We start from the raw sequence: 23,493 nt of genomic DNA, 5'->3' as shown, positions 1-23,493 counted from the left end.
GGCAGGGCCATCCGTGGGAACTGGCGGGGCTGCTAGCTTGCTCTCTTTCTCAAGGTCTGGGCTAGACTCAACAACAGCTGGATCGTCCATGCCCGCTGACGGCTGAGGCGCCTGCAACTCATGCCTTCCCCCTCCTTCATCCTCAGGAGGGAGGCTGGGCTCAACACCCCTGGGCTCAACACTCTCTGCTAGTCCTAATAAAAATATTTTTACTTTTAAGGGGACAGAGGAAGGGGGTTAGGAGAGAGGCAACTTAGCTAGATAGGTCTACTATGGTTTGACAAGCGAGGTCGCCCCATCTGGGCTGCCAGTGGGAGGCCGCAGGTTGCTAAGGATAACTAGTAATGCAGAATGATGGAACCAATCAGTGAAGTGAGTTGGGGCTGTAGAGTTCCCAGTAGTAGTTGGCATTTCTCTCTCCCCCTCTCCCTCTCTCTCTCTTTCTGCCTTTTGCCAGCCAAGATGAAGCTTGCACACTGTGAAATCAGATTGCCGGAAGGGAGGGCATCTTTCCAGTATTTTCAGTTAGGGCTTTTCCCCCCCTTTCCTATTTTTTTGGTATCTTTAAATTTTTATTTACAAATTTATAAGCAGCTTCGCATTGCATTGAAGTGGTGTACAAGATAAAAATGAGATGAAATACAAAAATATACAAATTCTAAAATCAATTAAAACCATTCCTACAAATGCTGAAAACAGGAAACTTATCATTATCATTATCATTATTATTATTATTATTATTATTATTAATTGCATTTATATACCGCCCCATAGCTGAAGCTCTTTGGGCAGTTTACAACAATTAAAAACATTAAAAAACAAATATACAAATTTAAAACTACATTTGAAAAAGCAAATTTAAAAAAGTCATTTATGCCCAAGGCAGTTTACAGCATGAAACAAGTTGCAGAATTCACTAACTTACAAAGCACAGTGTAAATAGTCAATAGAATAGAAGTTAATGAAAATATCTCATCAAGAAATCTGTAATAAAATGAAACTCCTATAACATCATCCCAAAGACAACAGAGATAACTGATCTCTGAAATTACTTGGTCTGGGATTTTCGTCCCTAAATACCCCACGGTCAAGATGGTCTCTGGCACCTTCAGGTAGCTTTGTACCTGTGAATACTTTGGGGTCTCCTTAAGCCTGCTGATATCCCCCTGCCTGAGAAGGTGTTGCAAATAAGTGTCCTCTGATGGGCTCCCCGGAAGGGTCATAGCTTAGAAGTGGAGCCGCTGCTTGGCATGTAGGTTCCGTCCCTGACATCTCCAGGTAGGTCTGGGAGAGACTCCTGGTCTGAAATTCTGGAGAGGTGCTGCCAGTTAGTGTAGACAATACTGAGCTAGATGGGCCCATGTTCTGAATCAGTCAGAGGCAGCTTCCCATGTTCTTTGGCTCTCCAGATATTGCTGGACTACAGCTCCCATCATCTCTGACCATTGTCCATGCTTTCCTGGCCTGATGGGAGTTGGACTTCTGCAACATGCTGGGCCCTGGTGGGTTTACCTGGAAGTGATAGATGGCTGTATCGGCTCTCCAAGCAGCCCCAGGCAGTTAAGGGGCCACCATTTAATTTTCACAGTGTGCCCCACAATTATGTTATGTTGGGGGCACAGGGGAGAATTAAACTTGGGAGCTAGTGAGGTGGTGTTGTTCTCCCTGGGAGAGCAGGGTTCAAACTCCCATTCATCCATGAAGACCGCTGGGTGACCTAGGGCCAGCCCACAGTCTCTCAGCCTAGCCTACCTCACAGGATTGTTGTGGGGATAAAATGGAGAGGGGTAGGGAGGAACTGTATATGCCCCCTTTCAGCTTCTTGGAATAAAAGTGGGATTTAAATGTCCTAAAATGGAAATACAAAAAAATGGCGGCTCAATCCAACTGCTCATGGTGCCAGGCTAGGATGTGGGGGGGGGCAGGGGCAAGCATATGTTGGCTATTAAACCGAGAAAGCAGAGGTTAAATTTCCACAAGTGAGCTACGTGACTTAGAAGCGAAAGTTGGCAGAGCTCGAGCCATCTTCAAGGACACGTTGCTAAGCAACCTAGGCTCGGGCAGCTGGCCTTATCTATATAGAGGGCCAGCAGACACTTGTGAGTGTGGGGGTCGAGGAGTTTGTACAGAGAGAGCTTGTGATATATTGTCAGTAAAGTGACTCTTAAAACTTATTGCTTGTCCGGCTCATTGCTTCAACTGGCATCTAGCCTGTCACTATACTGTTCTGCATCCTGGGCATCTGCTTGCGCCAGATCCAACATCCAACAAGTGGTAGCAGAGGATGGTTACCTGGTGCTGATGGTTACCTGGTGCTGATGGTTACCTGGAGCGGATGGTTGCAGACAAGTGGTGGCAGAGAAAAGCCAGAACTGGAGAACAGCGAGTAAAGAGCAAGAGACGGCGAAACTGAAAGCTGAGCTGTAAGCTGTGAGAGAGCCATGGGAAAAACTGACTGAAGGACAGAGGTGAGAAGCTCTAATTACAAAGGCGGTGAACTGTGAAAAGTGAAAGTATGTCTGTTACGTTATCGGCCGGGATTCCCTTGGAAAGGCTGACAGGGAAAAATTATGGCACTTGGAAACAGAGAATGCAGGCTTTTCTAGTGAAAGAAGACCTGTGGAAAGCTATCGCAGAAGACCCACCCGCCGGGGTGCTTATTCCAGCAGATTGGAGAAGGCTGTATGAGAGGGCAAAGGCGTTAATTGTTCTTGCTATTGATGATTCTCAATTACTGCACGTGCGTGATGCAACAACGGCAAAGGAAACCTGGGAAACTTTAAGAAATATTCATGTGGAAAAGACTGCCAGTTCTAAAATATATCTTGCCAGAAGATTGTATCAGATGCGCTTATCTGGAGATACAACCATGTCAGAGCATTTGTTGGAAATAAACAGACTGTTTACTGAGTTGTCAGAACGTGAAATTGAACATTCTCAAACGCAAAAAGTGTATATCACATTAGCTTCACTAGATTCAAGTTATGATAGTCTGGTGAGCTCTTTGGAAGCAATGGACGATGCAAATCTCAATATGGATTATATAGAAGGCAAACTTTTACAAGAATTCCAAAGGAGGCAGGAAATGGCAAAGCAGGAAAAGACTGAGTCTAAACACAACGTGGAAAAACAGAACAACAAAGCTGCACAAGAGAGACTGTATGGACAAAAGGCGTGTTATTTTTGTGGTTCCAGGCAACATCTGCAAAGGAATTGTGAAGCAAGAAGAAGAGAAAGAGGAAGAAAACCATGTGTACAGGTAATCTATGCTAGTAAGAATAAGCAATGTATTAACAATGAGCAGGGAAATAACTGTAAAGATTTATGGGCAATTGACAGTGGGGCAACAAATAGTATAATCAAAGATAAATCTATGTTTCATACATTTTGTGACGTAGAGGATCATGTAATAATGGCTGATGGATCTAAGAAACAGATCAAAAGTAGGGGTACAGTGAAATTAGCAGGTTTCAATACCATTATGACAGATGTGCTGTTTGTTCCTGATATCGAATGTAACATTATGGCTGTGTCGAAACTCAATGAAATGGGGTTCACAGTAATGTTCAAAAGGGGTTCAGTGCATGTAATGAGAGGAGAAAAAATATTCATGAAAGGAATAGGGAGGAACTCATTGTTCTTCTTACACGTGAAACAAACAAATCATGTACTCATGTGTGCTAATAAGAAACCCCATAATAATTGTGTTCATTTATGGCACAGAAAACTAGGCCATATAGGATATGAAAATGTGGTGAAAACAACTGAGAACAGTAATGATATTACATTGAGAAACTGTGGTAAATATGTAGACTGCCATGTGTGTAAACAAACTAAGGCAGTTGTGGCTGCAAAGAACAAAGAAGCCATGCCTAGTACTGATGCACCTTATCAGTTAATACACGTGGATTTAGTGGGGCCATTTCAACCTACTCAGGGGGGTGCAAGATATTTCCTGACAATAGTTGATGATTTTTCAAAATTCTGCACTGTTTATTTACTAAAAGCTAAAAGTGAAGCTGCAGAGAAACTGAAAAGATTTGTTACAAAAATTGAAGTGCAGTTTGGTGTCAAAATACAGAGAATAAGATCAGATCAAGGAGGAGAGTTCTCAGGACACTCTTTTACTGAATACTTGGATAAAAGAGGGATAAAACAGGAGTTAACAGCCCCTTATAGTCCTCATCAGAACGGGTTAGCTGAACGCTGGAACAGGTTGCTTCAGGACTCAATAAGATCAATGCTGTGTGACTCCTCTTTAACACAAGGTTTCTGGGGAGAGTGTGTTCTGTATTCAGCTTACATTCAAAACAGAATATTCCATAAGGCCACTGGAATGTCTCCTTATCAGAAATTGTATGACAGAAAACCCAGATTAAACCATTTGATTAGGTTTGGAGCAGAATGCTGGGTACATGTTCCCAAAAATAAAAGGACAGGGAAGCTGCAAAGGAGAGCAGACAAAGGGTACATGCTGGGATTTGAAAACACGTATTACAGAATATGGCTGCCAAAACAAAGGTCTGTAGTGTTAAGCAGAAGCGTGCAAGCAATAGAGCAGGATTGGGAAGAGAAAACATATGTGGAGTTGGGAAACACTGAAGGTAGTAATGAACAAGAACAGGCAGACACAGTACCAATAAACAAGAAGAAACAGGCAGCAGTAGTGAATCAAGTTCTAGCTCTGAGAGAGAAACAGAGGAATCGCCTGACACAGACACAGACACTAAGGCAGAAATACAACCACGCAGATCAGAGAGAACAACAAAAGGTATTCCACCTGTTAGATTTAAAATAAATCCCATTAAACATATAGACTTCAGTAACTGGAAAAAGTGGGATGATGGAAATCATGAAGAGTAATGAAATATAATGAAAATGATGCTGAGATTGCAATGGAGTAACTGTATTACAAATGAAAGTGATGTGAACTGAAATAAAAGGAAATGTATCAGAAGAATAAAACCAAATGATGTAAATGTAATGACATGTAAAATGTAACACATGTAACTGGAAGAGAAATGTAACTGGCTGAATGTGGAAATTTAAGGTGGGGGATTGTTGGCTATTAAACCGAGAAAGCAGAGGTTAAATTTCCACAAGTGAGCTACGTGACTTAGAAGCGAAAGTTGGCAGAGCTCGAGCCATCTTCAAGGACACATTGCTAAGCAACCTAGGCTCGGGCAGCTGGCCTTATCTATATAGAGGGCCAGCAGACACTTGTGAGTGTGGGGGTCGAGGAGTTTGTACAGAGAGAGCTTGTGATATATTGTCAGTAAAGTGACTCTTAAAACTTATTGCTTGTCCGGCTCATTGCTTCAACTGGCATCTAGCCTGTCACTATACTGTTCTGCATCCTGGGCATCTGCTTGCGCCAGATCCAACATCCAACAGCATAATTGTGGGCCCTGCTAGCTGCTGGGCCCTGGTAGCCACCCAAGGATGCTGGCTTTGGATTCCCCGCATTCCCATTCATTAATTTTCTACTTGTGGCATTCTCAGTGGCTTTTCTTTTTCTTTTTGTCTTAAATAGGACAAGTTCTTCCTTGCTTTATGAGCTTTGGAGAGCTACATCTTCCATTCCTTTGCCTCCAAACAGGCTTGTCATCTGCCTCCTTTGATCTTTTTTACATGGCCTCTTCTTCCCCTGAATTTTTTAAAAATGTTTTCTCATTAGCTCTGTTTGCTTCTTGAGAGAGGATCTCTGGGGGGAAACTGGGAGCATACACAACTGAAAGGCAGTGCTCATATATGCATTTTACCCAGTTGGCAGAAGCCCTTTTGGTTAATTACTGCTTCTCTCTCACTTGGGGATTGGCATTATTTTTCCTCGGAAGAGATCGGAGCGGCATCAGAGGGATAACTAGCTATGGAGGAGCCTCCCATTGTCACACAGTCTGGCCAGATTAATGGCATTAGCTCCTGGTAATAATCTCTTCCAATATATATGGCTGCTTTCATTTCTTTTGAAGGTAGGATGGATGGGACGGATGAGTTGGAATGGGCAGGTTGGCTGATTCCTGTGTTTTGCATGGATCCTCATTTGGGGAGGGATGTGGCTCAGCGATAAAGCATCTGCCTTGCTTGGAGAAGGCCCCAGGTTCAAATCCTAGCATCTCCAGGGCTGGGAAAGCCCCCTGTCTGAAACCCTGGAGAGCCGCTGCCGGTCAGCATAGACAGATTCCTGTGTTCCTGTGAGCCTGTGGCAGCAGCAACCAAGCAGGAAGAGCAAACAGTCTCTTGTGTACTGTGGATCTTTGAGGGGATATTTACGGAGACTTTTCACAGGTGCTGTAATTTTATTTATTTATTTATTTATTACATTTGTATACCGCCCCATAGCCGAAGTTCTCTGGGCGGTTTACAACAACTAAAACATTAAAAACAAATATACAAATGTAAAAACACATTTTTTAAAAACAATTTAAAACACATGCTAAAATGCCTGGGAGAAGAGGAAAGTCTTAACCTGGCGCCGAAAAGATGACAGTGTTGTTATTCCATAATTTGGGGGTCACCACTGAGAAGGCTCTCTCCCTGCCAGCTTCCAGAGGTACTGGCAGGCATACTGGCACAATGGGCTCCACGTTGGTGGCCCCCAGCTAGAGATGGAAAGATCTGTTAATTTTGGTTCCTCATTTTTCTAATGTTAAATTCAGTCCTCTACATTTCTGCAGCAATCTGCGGCATTTTTTTTAAAAAAAATCCTCATGAAAATTCTCCACCATTTTAGTGCAAATTTCTCCAAATAAACATATTGTTGTAGGCAGTTTTGACAAAGGTACACATTTTTGCAAGCCATTTCTCATCATGTCATGCCCTTTTGCATGTTATGTTCATTCATATATTAATTTCCCCCTCATATATGCATTTTTGTAAATGTTGTTTAGTTGGCGAACTGCACCCCCAAATTCTAATAAATGCGAATGTTGAAGGACGGCTGTGTTTCAGTTCTCATGTTGTTTCGGAAAGTGAGAATTTGATAAATTCTGCTTGAAATGCAAACTGAATCGAAATTTTCACCCAGCCCTGAGTTGCTTTTGTGTTAAATTGCAAGGAATCCAGTATTCTGCTTTAGATGATGGCTCTGGTAGGAGTGCCCTGCTTGAGGCAAGATGTAGAGTTCAGGATGGACATCTCCATTTGGCACAAATGTCAAATGTTGCTTCAACATTGGAGAACCCCAGACGGAGCATCTAATAAGGCTGCAGCTCAGACTGGGGGATTAGCTCTGCCCCCCACTGGGAGAAACTCTTCTGTTCAAAGGCGGCCTTGCCTGGTTCAGCAGACTTAGGCTCCTATAATATAGAGCAGTGGTTCTTAACCTGGGTTGCACACACCCCTGGGGGTGTGAGACACTTTTTCTAGGGGTGCCAGGCCCAATCAAAGATTTTGGAAAACTGTCATTTGTCTTAGCTAAGCTGGGCTAAAAAACACATTAAAATAAAATAAAATTAAAATTAAAAAATGAACAGTATTTTTTCAGGCGGTGTGAGAGCACATTTTGGAAATCCAAGGGGTGCTGGCAGTGGAAAAGGTTAAGAACCACTGATATAAAGGGAGAGGCTCATTTCATTGCAGCTTCTGGACCGAAGTCCTCAGAGTCACAGGACGGCAAAGTGACCTGTTCAGGCTGGGGAGGTGTTGGTAGAATGCTTTTCTCCTGTCCTGGACCTTCTGAGGCAGCGAGGACCAGCTGTGCGGGATATTTCCTCCTGCCGTCTGCTCCCTCCTGCCTTGCAGCCTAAAGAGGGGAACCCCATGCCCACATCATCTGCCTGGGACCTGTTTCCATCTCAACACAGGAAGCGGCCTTATACTGAGTCAGACTGTTGGTCCTACTCGCTCAGCATTGTCAACACTCACTGGCAGCAGCTCTCCAAGATTTCAGGCAGGATTCTCTCCTAGCCCTACCAGGAGATGCCGGGGATTGAAACTGGGACCTTCTGCTTACCAGGCAGATGCTCTGCCCCTGAGCCACTGCCCTTCCTCAAACATAGAAATCTGCTTGATACCAGATCAGACCATTGGTCTGTCTAGCTCAGTGTTGTCTGCATTGAGTTGCAGTGGCTCTCCTGGGTTTCAGATCAGTGCTTCTCCAAGCCCTGCTTGGAGACAGCTGAAATTGAACCGGGGACCTTCTGCATGCAAAGCAGATGCTCTGTCACTGAGCCACGGCTCTTCACCTCTCCGGCTCTTGCTCCTCTGCAGTCTTGCCCGTGAAAGCGAAACTTTGGAGGGGTTGCACAGCCTCCTTCACTTGGAGACGTTTGGGTTCCCATGCAAGGAACTGTGCAAATTCATCTCAGAAGCCACCGGAGACCGATGGTGCCATTGATGGGAATGTCTGATGGCGAGCTTTTCCGGTGCGTTGTTTGCTTCTGCCAGGCATCCAAATGTTTTATAAATGAGCAATTAAAGGCGGGGAAGCGAGCGAGCATGGGAGCTGGCGTGAGGCACTCAGAATGCGATGCCTCTTTGAGAGGGGCAGGGAGTGCTTCCAATGACTTTCTGCAGGTTGGGCGCCTGTTCTGGCAGATCGTGCTTTCTTATTCTTCCTTTCTGGTTGCTCCCCCCCTCCTCCAAAATAGAATTGTTCCCATTTATGGTGCTTCATTTGATCCCAGTGGAAGAACAGGAAGAACATCTTGGCTGGGGATGGGTGTCCTGTTTCCAGGAGAACATGGCCCTCCAAGCCTTTCTGTCAGGCCCTCAGAACAATCTCTCCAGGTCACTCACCCTTTCCCCAGGCCACTCTGATAATGCCTCTTGCTTGCCTGGGTCGAGGACAGAGAGAGGGGTGTACACAAGCTACCCTACTGTACAAAGGTAAAATTCGCACTCGTTGCTCTGCCAATGTTTGCCTCTGGCTCTGCCGACCACTGGCGTGTGGCCCTTGGAAGGTTCCCCAGAAGGGAAGGCGGCCCTTGGGCTGAGAAAGATTCCCTATCCCTGGTCTAGATGAGGCTCTTCCCGTGCCCTACACCTTGCCAACTCTACTTCGCCCCCTCTGAGTGTTTCTGCTGGTCTGGAATTATGCCCTTGAACTCGGATGAAGCTTCTTCCTTGCCAGGATGGAGGGGGTTGGAAGAGAGCCATGTTTGAAATCCTGGAGAACTGCTGCCCATCAGTGCAGACAGCCCTAGACTAGATGAGCCAAGCAAGACACCTTCTTATGCTTCTAAAAGATGGTCACTGCACCAGGTGTGCTCCTGTAGGAAGGGCGGTCCACCTAAGTGAGAGCACCACGACCTAAAAGACTTGCTGCTTTGTGAACACATAATGCACCTCTGCTAAAGAGAGTGCTTGGGGAGGGTGCCCTGCAGACAATCTTCAGACACAGGCAGGGTGGACTTGCAACACCCCTTATGATTCTGTGAACTGTCTTCCTCCTTGCTCTCGCTGAGCTGATGATCTAAGAGCCAAGAGAATGCAGGAGACTGCGTTATACTGAGTCAGGCCATTGGTTCACCAAGCTAAGCTTTACACTGATTTGGCAGTGGCTCTCTAGAATTCCAGATGGGGGGTGTCTCTCCTAGTTCTTCCTGGGCATGCTGGGGCTTGAGTGTGGGACCTTCTGAGTGCAGCACAGACTGTCCATCCTTGAGCTGTGGCCCCCTTCCCCAGCTCACAGTAGGAGTGTGGTAGAATTTTGCCTGCTTCAGATTTGGTAGCAAATTTTCTATTAATGCGCTTATTCTCTGTCGTTAACGGATCAGATTTTTATGCAGTGATTTTCCATAGCTATTTCTGAAAGTGGATTTTTTAAAAAGGGAAATCCACCTCCCTATTAGGAACGCTCATTTTATTGATATTTCCTTTCATTTATCAGTATTTCCTTTCAAGCTATCAATACTGCCTTTTGAAATATCAACATTTCCTTTCAAAATTATTGACATTAATATCAAATTATTATTTTTTTTGCAAGGGGAAAAAGCGGATCAGTAAAAGCAGTGGCTAGTGGATAAAGAACAAACTCGGATCAATACCGACCCGTCTGTTCGACGGAATGCTTTTCAAATTGGCCCTGGCCAATGGATCCCATTCGTAGCTCATAGAGACATCCTATCTTTCTGTTGTTACTTGGGATGTTCCCTGTTTTCTGTCTCCTGGATAAATCTCTTTCTCTCTTGCTTCTGGTCTTTTCATTCTCCAGGGCTTGGTTGTTTTCTCAGGGCCTCTAAAAGTCAAAGTCTGAGAAGGGAGTAGGTGCATCTTGTCCTAGTGTGTGTGCATTGAAACATGCATGAACATTAAGGCACTCAGGCAGCGCACATTTTGTCATTTCACATACTGGCAGGGGTCACTTTGACCTGCCAGTGATGCAGTGTAGGATCATGGGGTTGTATACAAAGAACTGGGTGTTAGAACAAATTAAACCAGGACTATCACTAGAAGCTAAAATGATGAAACTGAGGTTATCGTACTTTGGACACGTCATGAGAACGCATGATTCACTAGAGAAGACAATAATGCTGGGAAAAACAGAAGGGAGCAGAAAAAGAGGAAGGCCAAACAAGAGATGGACTGATTCCATAAAGGAAGCCTCAGACCTGAACTTACAAGATCTGAACAGGGTGGTTCAGACAGATGCTCTTGGAGGTCGCTGATTCATAGGGTCGCCATAAGTCATAGTCGACTTGGAGGCACATAACAACAACAAGGCTATTGATTGGCTGCTAGCCACAGTGGCTACACTCTGCCTCCATGGTTGGTGGCAGGATGCTTCTGAAAACCAGTTGATGGAAATCAGAGGGGAGAGTGCTGTTGTGCTCAAGTCCTGCTTGCAGTCTTTCCAGAGGCATGTGGTTGGCCACTGTGAGAACAGGATGCTGGACTAGATGGGCCACTGGCCTGATCCTGCAGGACTCTTCTTATGTTCTTAAGCCTTAGAATTCCTGCAGAAGCTAATCTCCATGAGCCTACACTCTTCTTTCCCTTTTCAACCCTAAAAATGATAAATATGATATTTGGATCCTATCAGCCAGTGGCACATCTGTTGCTAAGGAGCAACTGTGGGACAGAGTTGTAGCCCCCTCATGCCCTTGTTCCAAAGAAGCATCCTTTTGGCTAATGTGGGAATCAGGATGTTGCTCTAGCCGAACCTTTGGCCTGATCAAGCAGGGATCCAGCACACTTGCACTCAGGTCCTGCTTGTGGGCTTCCCGTAGGCATCTGTCTGGCCACTGTGAGAACAGGATGCTGGATTAGGACCACACACCATACATTTATTCCACTACCTTTCCACTTTAAACAATCATGGCTTCCCCCAAAGAATCCTGGGAACTGTAGTTTGGTGAAGGGTGCTTCACCCTTTGGTGATGGGTTTGGTGAGGGGAATAGGGGACTCCTAGCAACTCAACAAAGAGTTCTTAGGAGACCCCTATTTCCCTGGTAAAGGTAAAAGTGTCCCCACACTTATAGTGCGAGTCGTTTCTGACTCTTAGGGTGACGTCTTGTGACGTTTACTAGGCAGACCGTATATATGGGGTGGGATTGCCAGTTCCGTCCCTGGCCTTTCTTTACCCCCCAGCATATGCCAGGTACTCATTTCACTGACCACGGATGGATGGAAGGCTGAGTGGACCTCGACCCCTTTTACTGAAGATTCGACTTCCTCCTTCTGTTGGAATCGAACTCCGGCTGTGAGCAGAGCTTCGGCTGCGTTACCGCCGCTTACCCCTCTGCACCACGGAGGGTCCCTGACAGAGCTACAATTCACACAGTTTCCTGGATCTGAAGGCACATGAGGCCAGCTCCCTTCTGAAGCTAAGCGGGGTCTGGTCAGTGCCTGGACGGGAGACTGCCTGGGAACCATATGTAAGCCACCTTGGGTTTCATGAAAAGAAAGGCATGGTATAAATGTAATAAATAAATAAATAATAAAAAAATAATTGTAGCTCTGTGACGGGAATAGGGGTCTGCTAACAACAGTGAGGAGGAGAGCCTGGCTGGGAGTCCAGAGTCTGTGAGTTCAAATCCCCGCTTGTGTCTCCTGAGTGTCAAGGGCCAGCTAAAGATCACCCCCACAGTGGGTGGCTCAGGGGTTACGTGCCCTGCCACCTGTGCAGCCGTGAGCAAGCGGCATAGTCCCAAGGAGCCCAGTTGCCCCCCAGCTGGCAGTAGCAGACAAGGACGGGGCTGGCTTGTGCAGCTGTGGCAAGCTGAGCAGGCCCTAGGCAGCTGGGGAGGACTAGCCTCAGAGGGAGGCAATGGTAAACCCGCTCTGAATACCGCTTACCATGAAATCCCTATTCATTGGGTTGCCATAAGTCGGGATCGACTTGAAGGCAGTCCATTTCCATTTCCAACAACTCCCAGCACCCTTCACAAATTACCTTTTACAGGATTCTTTGGGGGAAGCCATGACTTTGTAAAGTGGGATAATAGTGGAATAAATGGGTGGTGTGAATGTGGCCTAGATGAGCCGTTGGCCTGATTCAGCACCCAGGCTGTTCTTAGATTCTTATGATGGACAAGGCTAACGGAGGTTTATTAATTTCAACGGGTCTACTCTGAATAGGACTTAGCTGGCTATAACCCCTTCTGTTTCTCTAGTGTACCTTTTGTGTAAAGAGGACACGGAATAATGGGCTCAAGTTACAGGAAAACAGATTTTAACTAACCATCAGGAAAATCTTCCTAACTGTTTGAGTGGTACGACAGTGGAACCAATGACCTAGGGAGGTGGTGGGCTCTCAAACCCTGGAGTCCTTCAAGAGGCAGCTGGACAGCCACCTGTTGGGGATGCTCTAAGTTGGATTCCTGCATTGAGCAGGGGGTTGGACTGGATGGCCTTATAGGCCCCTTCCCACTCTACGATTCTATGGTTCTGAGAGATATCTCTTTGTCCTTTAAAACAGGACAGGTTACAGCAGTGTAAATCTGATTTTGACAATTTATATACCACTTAATTACAGTTGCCTCTAAGCGATGGGCAAGTAACTCAACAGCACAATAAAGATAACAAATGAATGCATGAATGAACAAGTGAAATGCATGCATCGGACAGACTGGAGCAGCCTTCCCCAGTCGCCTGGTGCCCTCCAAATGCCGTTGGACTCTCCCATCAGCCCCAGCCAGTATGGCCAATGGCCAGGGATGATGGGAGTTGTAGTCCAGCAACATCTACAAGCTGCCATGTTGGCCACTTGGAAGGAACTTTTATTATTTTTTTATACGCTGCTTTTGTATTCAGGCGATCAAAGCAACGGACATTTACAAAAAGTAAAATGTCGTGATTTCTACATATGTTTTAAGCGGTGGATGCTTTCCCCCCGTGGTATTTCCAGCAGTCTATTGTCCATACGGTAGGAGTGGGAAATCCCTGGCCCTCCCAGTGGTGACTGGACTCCTGTAATCCCTGCGCATTGGCCATGCTGGCTGGGGCTGATGGGAGTTGGGATCCAACAGCCTCTGGGGGGGGGCACTGGTTCCCCACCCCTAGAGTGGAGTCTTCAGCAGTGCATAACAGGTATTGGTTGGGGAACTGGGCAGCGGCCCTTGGTGTGAGAGTTGGGATGTTACCAGGTTGTCCCTCTTCTCATCTCTGAAACGTTGGGTGGGTACAGCGTCCAAAATTGGGACCTGGCTTAGTGAGCCACTAAAGACAGCAGTGGAGTTTTTGTTCAGAGCCCTGAAAAACTGACATCTTAATGCAATCTCTCTCTCCTTTCTTCTCCTCCTCCCGTTAGGATCCTGGCCACCGCTGGAGCTCAGTTTGACCTACGGACTCTGAGAGCTGTCCGAGTGTTGAGGCCACTGAAGCTTGTCTCAGGAATCCCAAGTGAGTACAACCATTTCCGTGCCCTACTTTTGCCTCTGGTGCCACCAGCATGTGGCCCCTGTGGGATTGCCCAGAAGGGGATGTGGCCCTCAGGCTTGGGGAAAAAAAGGTTCCCCATCCCTGGCTTTAAGCCCAAGTGTGGGGAACCTTTGGCCCTCCAGACGTTGGTGAACTACAGTTCCCATAATCCCTGGTTGTTGGCCATGCTTGCTGGGGCTGATTGGAATTGGAGTCCAACAACATCTGGAGGGCCAACGGTTTCCCATACCTACTTTCCCCCGATTGAATACAGTGCAGCTGACATTGTGTGTCAACTTAGAACTCCTGCGGGCAAACCCTGTGTTTATATCGAGTGTTCTCTGAAGATGGTTGCAGATGCCAGACCCTTTTCTAAGTCAAGTGGAGAAGAGTTTGCCCAGCAGTGAAGGGCAGGCGTTTACCCTCCCCCTGTCCAAATTTCAAGTCCATGCCTGGAATTTTTGTGGGCTCAGTATCTCATTGACGCTTCCTGGCATGCCAAAGTGGTCCCTGCACCCAAGGAAGCTCCCAGCCAGCAGCTGGCTGTGAATGCTGCTTTGTTTCCTTCTGCATTGTCTGCATAAAATTATCTGACCCCACGGTTGCCTTGTCGTCATCTCTTATCTCCCTTGCTTTAATTGAAAGTGTGTTTTATGTTGGTGAAGGGCACAGGGTTGATTGACAGCTCCTCTGAGTTTGTCTAGGGATGGCTGGGCAAAAGGGAAAGGCAAGCAAACAGAAACCAATACATCAGAAACATTGGAAGCTTTCTTATACTGTGTCAGACTGGCTGATCCATCTAGCTTAGTATTGTCTACACTGACCGGCAGCGCCTCTCCTGGATTTCAGGCAGGGCTGTCTCCCAGCCCTACCTGGAGATGCTGGAGATTGAACCTGGGACCGTCTGCATGCAAAGCAGATGCTGTATCACTGAATTACTGTCCTTCATCTAAAATTAAAGTAAGACTCCAGTCCACATGTTTCTGAACCTGGGACCTTCTGCATGCTCTACCACTGAACTGCAGTCCTTTGTCTAAAGGAGGGATTGTGGTCTGGCCCCCGGGTTTTTTATTTTCCCAAACATAGCTTATTGGACAGGTGGGAAAACTGCTGCCCTCCAGGCTTCTCTCTCTGGCCCTTGGAACTCTCTGTAGGCCGCACCCCCTTTACCCAGGATACGTTGGCCAGTGTCAGTTCAAAAGCATTCTGTCAACCCAACAGGCTGGTATCGATTTGAGTTCATCTTTCATCCACAAGCTGCTGCTTTTACCGATCTGTTTTTTTTCTCCTCAGAAAAAATATTAATATTGATATTATAAAAGGAAATGTTGATAACAGTACTGATATTGATATCAATATTTTAGAGGTGGATCTTTAAAAAAATCCATTTTCGAAAATAGCCACAGAAAATCACTACATAAAAATCCAATCTGCAACGATAGTGAATTAATGGAAAATTTGATACCAAATCTGAATGGGGTGGAATTTTAGCACAGACCATGGTCAGGAGGTGGGAAAGGTGCTGTGGTTTCTTTTGTGCCTATGGCAGCTTCATTTTTTTTCATTTGATGCATTTGTTTTGAGTAGATCCCCGATTCCTGGTCTGCTGCTAGGGATGGAAGGATCTGACCACCTCACTTCTCTCAGTGTCTAATTCTTCCAGACTTAAATTCAGTTCTCCAGATTTGTGCAGCAATCTAGTTTCTTTTTTTAAAAAATCTTCATGAAAATTCTCCAGCAATTTAGTGTAAATTTCTCTTAATGAACTCAGTTTTGTCTTCAGTTTTGACTAATGTGCACATTTTTGCAAGCCATTTTTCCTTCTAATGCTTTTTTGTATGCTGTTTTTGCTACTATAGTCATCTTTATACACAGTTCCCCCTAATATATGTCTTTTTGTAAACATTGGCTAGTTGGAAAACTGCACTGCAAAATTCAGATAAGTGCGGATTTCGAAGGATGGCTATCTTTCAGTTCTCATGTAGCTTCAGAAAGTGCAGATTTGATCAATTCAGCTTTAAATGCGATCCGAATCAAATTTCTACCCCATTCCTGTTTTTATGGGAATGTCTGCAGCACGGTGCTAGACAATATGTTTTTCATGAAGGATAAGGCAATCAGTAGTTACCAGCCCTGATGGCTGTTTTTTCCCTATGCTGTCGGAGGCTGTATTTGCTCTGAATACCAGTTACTGGGAATCACAGGTAGGGAGGGTGCTGTTGCACTCAGGTACTTCTTGAAGGTTTCCCATGGATTCTGGCTGTCCACTGTGAAAACAGGATACTGGACAAGATAGGTTTGTGGCCTGATTCAGCAGGGTCTTCTTATGTTCATTCAAAAGGTCCCAGGTTAGGACATAGTCCTGTTTGAACCAGTGGAGAGATGCTGCCAGTCAGTGTAGACAATGCTGACTACAAGTATCAAGTTTGTGATGGATCCAGTCCTGGCTTCAAACCCATTCTCTCCATCTACCCTTGAGCTGAAGTAAAAGCTGAGCCACAGATTCAGTGGGTCCTGTTGTAACTTGATGTTGCTTGAGTGAAGCATCATGCATTGATGCGGATTTAACTCTGAGCCCCCAGTTATTCCCTCCTCATTACAGCTAGGGATGCTTAAGGAATTTGATTTTTGAAAATTCTAAATCAAGTGGACCTGATCCACTCTTCTCTGATTTATGTGTGGATTGGAATGTAATTATCCTTCAGATTTTGCACTTCTCCAAATTACAGGATACAGTTTTCACCAAAATGTGTTTAAACATATATGTTTCAGAATTAAATACATTTGGAAATGTGTATATTGAGATAATTTGTAATAAGATATGTATTTAAATGCTAGACGTGTGCATCAGCTCTATATGAAATCTGAGGCACAAGTTGAAACAAGGTGCCTGGGGTTGTGTGTTTGTTTTTACTTGCCCAATTCAGACTGCAATGTTAGCAAGGCTTCATGAGTTGGAGTAGCGATCACTCAAAAGCCTCGTGTTGCACTGTCAACTCAGTCACCAAAAAAATGCTGCAGACATTTTGTTGCCAAAAGCAAAACCAAACTGGCTGTAAGGAAAATGATTTGGTAGCGCTCAAGTGGGGAGAGCAGGAGGGATAGCTCATTTTGATGGACATGTCTAGCTTTTAATCAAGAAGGAATTATTTTACCAGAGCTCTCCAGTCACAGAGGTGTGGTAGTGGAATATTGATGGAAATAATTTGTTTCACATAGTCACGTTGCTCTTTTGCAAGTTCTGTCACTCTTAGAAAAGTGGTGGACTAGTTGGCATCCCTGCCATCCTTTCCAATTGCTTTTCATTTGCAAAGAATAAAATAAAAAATAAAGCATACCTTCTTTATTTTATCTCATTTTTTCATGGTTTTAACATTTTATTTATTTATTGCAGGCATTTATACACTGCTTAATATCCAGAATTGCTAAGCAGTGTACATAAAATCTTTGGGTTTTTTTTAATTAAAAAGCTCAAAAGGATAAGAAAAATTAAAATTCATCATAAAAACAGAAGGCTACCCTAAAATGCCTGCTAAAATTGGACAGTCCTTGTGAAGCACCTGATGTTCAGCAGGAAAGGGACCTGCTTAATCTCAGCTGGGAGTTCCACGGGATTAGCCCACAATACTAAATGCACAGTTTCTGGTAGATACAAGACATGAATCTGAACCATGGGAACCACTAACAGAGACTCCGTTAAAGATCTCAGTGATCGGGCAGGAATATAAAGGATCAGGCAGTCCTTAACTTTTATATAGGGTCTTGGAAAGGAGATAAGATGTGTGCGTGCGTGCGTGCATGTGTGTGTGTGTGTGTGCGTGCTTATGATCATATATATATGATCCTATATAAGCAGAGGGATATAAGATCTCAGTGACTGGGCAAAGATATAAGGGATCAGGCAATCCTTAACATTTTCAATTTGCATGTACTTGTTCCAATTATTAGTGCTAGAGTATAAAGTTATCTCACCTTCCCCCATCCTTTAGTTGTGGGTGGGTGTTAGTTCATTTTCATTCCTTTGTGTTTTTTTAAAAAATCTTTTACTTCTTCCCTCAGCCAAATAAATATTAAAGATCCCTAGCACAAAAAACTATGGACAGATGTATTTGTCTGCAGTTTGACAGGTTTCTTACCTGGGGCAACCTCTCTCATGTCAGCAGTTTTCAGACTGATTGCCCACAAAATCCTAGGGGAGGCTAAGCGATTCCTGTTTTACTCACCACAAAATGTTAAAGGCTGCACTTGCATGAGAGCCTCTGCAGCTGAAATGGGTTAGGTTCATTCCCTCAACAGGGGTGACCACGGCTGCAAATTTCACCCATTTCTTCCCAAAATAAAATTAAAAAATGGCATTTCTTTATTCTCCAAAAAAAAAAAAAATCACCCTCATCATCACCACCATCATTTTAATTTGATACCTGCCCTTCACCCTAAAGTCTCAGAGCAACTTACAAGAATTAAAGATACAACATTAAAAACAGCTTAAAACAAATCACAGAACTTGGGTGTGTCTAAAAAGGTCAGTTGTCAAAGGCTATGGTAGAGGTCCATCTTCAGCATTCACCAAAAACTGTATAGCAAAGATGGAAGGAGGTGGGTCTGCAACTGAGACACTGCCACAGAGAATGACCTCTCCCAGGCCATGCCCCTGAGCTTCTGAAGGCAGTGGAACTACCAAGAGGACACATTTGCTGCTCTTAACACCTGAGAGGGTCTCTAGGGAAGGAGGCAGTCTTTCAGATATTTGGACCCTAAATCATTTAAGATTTTAAACACGAATGCGAGCACCTTGAATTGGGCATGGAAACAAACTGGCAACTATGTTGTAAACTGGCAAGATCAAGTTCCTTCTAGCAGGAAGGGCAGGATATTAATTTAACAAACAGACAGACAAAATAAGTTATGTGCAGTCCCCAAACCCCTGAATATGTTTGCCTGTAATTTGACACTCTGGAGGGGCTGCTGTGCCTGCAAATTTCATTCAATTCTGCCAATAGAGAGGGAAAAAAAAAACATAATTCCTCGTAACAGTGAATTGCAGAATTCGGAATTGCGGAACAGAGCTTGAATTGCACAGGCCACTTGGGAGATTGGGCTGCTTCCCAAAGTGACAGATACAAACTGAATGTTTTGGCTAGTCCACACTCCTGTTAAATACATATTTAAACACAAATTTTCATGCTGAGTTTTTTTTTTTAAAAAAATTGTAGATCAATGTGGAAACAGGATAGACTCAACATATGTGCAATTGATGCAGATTGTAAATAGACTCACTGTCTTAATTACAACCGGCCTGTTCATAAAGCGTTTCCTTCTGAAGATCCCCGAAGAGCTAACATCACTTGCTGCTTCTTATTTAGGTTTACAGGTTGTCCTCAAGTCCATCATGAAGGCGATGGTTCCTCTCCTTCAGATCGGGCTCCTCCTCTTCTTTGCCATTGTGATGTTTGCTATCATTGGACTGGAGTTTTACATGGGGAAGTTTCACAAGGCCTGCTTCTCCAACGAAACAGGTGAGATCAAGCAGGGACTACCCGGGGCAGGGGTGGTGGAATTAGGAATGCAGTTTCTAAAAAAGGCAAAGGCTTTCAGAAAATGGGTTGCATCAGGAAGAGGGGTTCAAACAAGCCCGTAGCCAGTACTTTTGTGAAGAGGAGGGCTTCAGTACTATAGCTCTGTGCCCCTCCCCTTGCCTATAAGGGGAGGAATAGATTCTGCATGATAAGAGAAACCATGCAAATTTGCATGATGCAGGCAGGTCACAGAATCCAGCTTTAACGTTCATGGGATTTCAGTTAGCTCAATGCAGGGTAGGGATGGGGTTCGCTCTTTCGTTCCGGTCCGTGTTTTGGTTTTCGCAACTGGCTTGTGGTGCCGATCTGCAACATCCCCTCTCCCCGTTTTTTGCTTTGCTATTTCCGATCCGCTTGCAATAGCTAACGAAGTTGCTAATGCTGTTGGCGACCTTTCCGCCCGATGGTCTCTTGGGTTTTCTATTTAGATTTCAATTAGGCAGATCATCGCCTGTCAATTCTGCCTCTTGCCTCAGGTTACTGCTGTGCTGACCAAAGATGTTCATGGTGATTGTTATCGACTCATTGAGATAGAACTTCAAAGGAATACACATAATGATGTCAAATTAGCTGCGGATTCGTTTGTTTTTTTAAAAGCCGGTGTCGCTGACTGTCGCAAGCATTAGTCGAACCCGATCCGGAGCCATACAGGATTTACGGATTCTAACAGAATTCAGTAACAAGTTTGAAAATGCTGAAATTCACCCCATCTCTAGTGCAGGGTCCTTGTCCCTTGCTGCCTTTTGTGCAGCGATTTCTAATTCTGATCACCGGCGCAATTAGATAAATTTACACTCTGGGCTTGTCCCCTTCTTCCCTTGAGACAGCAATGTGTTTGTTGTTATGTGCCTCCAAGTCGACTATGACTTATGGTGATCCTATGAATCAGTGAGCTCCAAGAGCATCTGTCATGAACCGCTGTTCTTCCCCAGTAGGTCAGTGAGTGCCTTCTGACCTGGGGGTCTCATCTTCCAGCACTATCTCGTGTTGCATTTTGGATACTCTGTTCATAGGGTTTTCATGGTAAGAGGTATTCAGAGGTGGTTTACCATTGCATTCCTCTGAGTTTGGATGCATCTTAGTCTGGTGTTTCAGCTTTGACCATTCCGCCTTGGGTGCCCCTGCTAGGAGTCTAGCCTTTTGGTCTAGACTCCTGATGGCATTGCTCTCAGCTTCTTTGACACACTCAAACCCCCTCACCTCGTTAAGGTGTGCATCCGAAGAGGAGGACAGCAATGTGTATCACTTATTTAAAAATGTGGTGAGCCAGCTTTGCTGCATTTGAGGGCCCTTCTGCAGAGCGAGACATAGGATGCTGACTTAGTCAGGCCATTAGTCCATATCGCTCAGCGCTGTGGAGAACCTTTTGCCCTCCAGATGTTGCTGAACAAGAACTCCCATTATCCCTAGCATTTGGCCATGCTTGCTGGGGCTGATGGAAAACGGTGGTTCAGCAACATCTGGAGACCCCCACACCTGGCCTACTCTGACTGGCAGCAGCTCTCCAAGGGTTCAGGCAGGGTCTCTCCTAGCCCTCCGTGGAGATGCCAGGGATTGAACCTGGGACCTTCTGCCTGCAAACCCACAATTATCATGCATTTTTGTAGGTTGTTTTCACCAATATATTCATTTTGTGCACACTTTCCACTAATATATGCGTTTTTGTAAGCATGGCTTGGTTGGAGAACTGCATTGCAAAGCTTGAATAAGCGTGAATTTGAAAAGATTTTCGGCTTCATATTGTTTCAGAAATTGCAGATTTGATTCATTCAGCTTGAAATGCGAAATGAGTAAAATTTCTCACCCATCCCTAGGCACTGCCCGGCCAACCTCAGTCTGTGCTCAGCCAACCCCCACTTGCCTGCCTTCTTACTTGCAGGGGTGGCCCTGCCTGTCAGCTTCCTTCTTCTTACTCTTAAGTTTGGCCCTTGTGGAACCCAACAGGGAGGAGGAAGGGGAACAAAACTGGAATGAGTTGGCTCTGCCTGTCATTAGCTCTGGTGCCACCTACTGTTGGGCTCCCTGCCTTCCGCCCTATCAGTCTCAAATAAACATTACTGGTGTGTGCCCTCTCCCTACCAATGAGAAGCACAGCAATTTTTTTTTTACAAAGTTTATTAATTTATTAGATTTATATCCTGCCCTTCCTGACAGTAGGAGCCGAGGGCGGCAAAGTTCACTGGCCCATTGGGATTTTCTGGAGCTGTAGTCCCTTATGCACTGGGGAGACTGAAGCATTTGTTTCCTGACTCATCGAAGCAGCCTCTGGTAATAGCACGAAACCCTGCTTATGCAGAAGCCTGATTCCCAGCACAGAGTGAAAGTAGGTCAGGGAGGGAGCTGTCAAACGACACGGTCTCCTGGAATATTGATGGGGTCTAGGCACTGGAGGGTAGGATTGATTGCGGAGGCAAGAACTGACTGAGACCCAGTGGCATAACTTGTGCCTGCATGATGTTGGACCGGAAAAAGCCTGGCTCCCTGCTCTTGTAGGGATCCTCGGGGGAATGAGAAGGGGTGCAACGGAGTTGGTGGTGGATGGGGAGAGCAGGAAGGATTCTGGACTCACTTGTCAAAATGAGAACTGGTTAACATGCCCCCTTGGACATTTCCAAAAGGAGGAAGGGCTATACCTCAGCGGCAGAGCATCTGCTTTGCATACTGAATCCAGCAGGAAGGAAGGTGGGGTCAAAACCAGCCTTAGCTGACTCCAACTGTTGTTGGCCACTTACTGCTCTGCCAGCCCAAACAGGCCGCCGCCGCCGCCTTCATGGGTTGGGGCCAGCATACCCTGAAGTACCATCTGTCTTCACATGTGCCTGCCTGTGCTTTGAGCTCTTCATCAGAGGGCTTTCTCCTGCCCCTCCCCACCATGCGAGGCGAGGCAAAAAGCTACCTGCAAGATGGCCTTTTCAGTGGTGGCTCCCCAGCCTTGGAACACTGTCCCTAGAGAGGCTTGCCTGGCCCCAGCTCTGATGCCTTTTCAGAACCAGCTGAAATCCTTTTTATTTCCCCAGCTTTTTTAGCTTTTAAAAAAACATTTTTGTTGATCCGTTTCATTTACATGCTGCTTTTAATAGAGTTGCTGGGGTTTTTTTATTAAAAAAAGCTTACTTTAATGTCTTATTTTATGGTGTTTTTAATATTTTATGGTAAGCCCACCCTAGTAGTGCATTTGAAGGGCAGAGTAGGCATCTAAACAATAATCTAGAAATAATCTAGTCTGGACAAGAACTGATTTTTTCTGGTCTTGATAGTCTTTAAGTAAGATCTTAAGATATGGTAATTAGGGGTGGGGAACCTTCTTCAGCCAGAGGGCCTCACTCCCTTCTGGGCAGCACATGGCAGTTGTGGGTGGGGCCAGAGGCAAAAGTGGGTGGAGTATTTAAATGAGAACATGCGGCTAGTTCCTAGGCATGCTCACACAAGGAAGAACACTAGGGCGTGAATCAGGTCCAGTGAGGGGGTGTGGCCTGGAGAGGGTTCCGAGGGCCGGGCAGAGAAGGCTGGAGGGCCACATTTAGCTGCCCCCAGACTTAAGGTTCCCCACCCCTGCTTGAGGTTACTTCTCTTCACCCATCACTCTTTCCCCTCACTTGCTTCTTCACAGGGGAGAGGCTGGGCGATTTTCCATGTGGGGAGGAGAGGCCTGCGAGGCAGTGTGAAGATGGAACTTGCAAACCGTACTGGGAGGGCCCCAACTTTGGGATCACCAACTTTGACAACATCCTGTTTGCTGTGCTCACCGTCTTCCAATGCATCACTATGGAGGGTTGGACTGACATCCTCTACAATGTAAGTACCACTGGCCACGTTGGTGGAACCTTTTTGCGTGGATCCCATCACTCTCTCGCACCACAGAACAGCCTTCCCTGACCTGGTGCCCAGTGCTGGTTCCAGGCTTCGGGCTATGCCCAGTGTTGGTCATGCTCAGAGTAGGCTCATAGAAATTAATCAGCATGACTAACCTTAGACCCATTAATTTTAATACTCATAAAACTCTTTAAGCAGTGGTCGCAATAACACTATTGATCAAAGCATAGCTAATATCCACAAAACTGTTTTTAAAAATCCCCAGTATACATGAGACAATTATCGGTACAATATGATAAA

General features: G+C 45.3%; 1 protein-coding gene across 1 annotated transcript in view; it reads left to right on the top strand.

Annotated features, from left to right (window-relative positions):
- CACNA1B (calcium voltage-gated channel subunit alpha1 B) overlaps positions 1-23,493 on the top strand; it is a 348,989-nt gene that overhangs the window by 99,951 nt on the left and 225,545 nt on the right. The window contains exons 3-5 of the mRNA XM_061604351.1: positions 13,695-13,786; positions 19,168-19,320; positions 22,991-23,175. Coding sequence (XP_061460335.1) covers positions 13,695-13,786; positions 19,168-19,320; positions 22,991-23,175 — 430 coding nt within the window. The remainder of the gene's footprint in view (positions 1-13,694; positions 13,787-19,167; positions 19,321-22,990; positions 23,176-23,493) is intronic.

This window comes from Rhineura floridana, chromosome 20, assembly GCF_030035675.1.
Source record: "Rhineura floridana isolate rRhiFlo1 chromosome 20, rRhiFlo1.hap2, whole genome shotgun sequence".
Classification (NCBI taxonomy): Eukaryota; Metazoa; Chordata; class Lepidosauria; order Squamata; family Rhineuridae; genus Rhineura; species Rhineura floridana.
The sequence above is the reverse complement of the archived record's forward strand: the minus strand, read 5'-3'. Positions and strand labels throughout refer to the sequence as shown.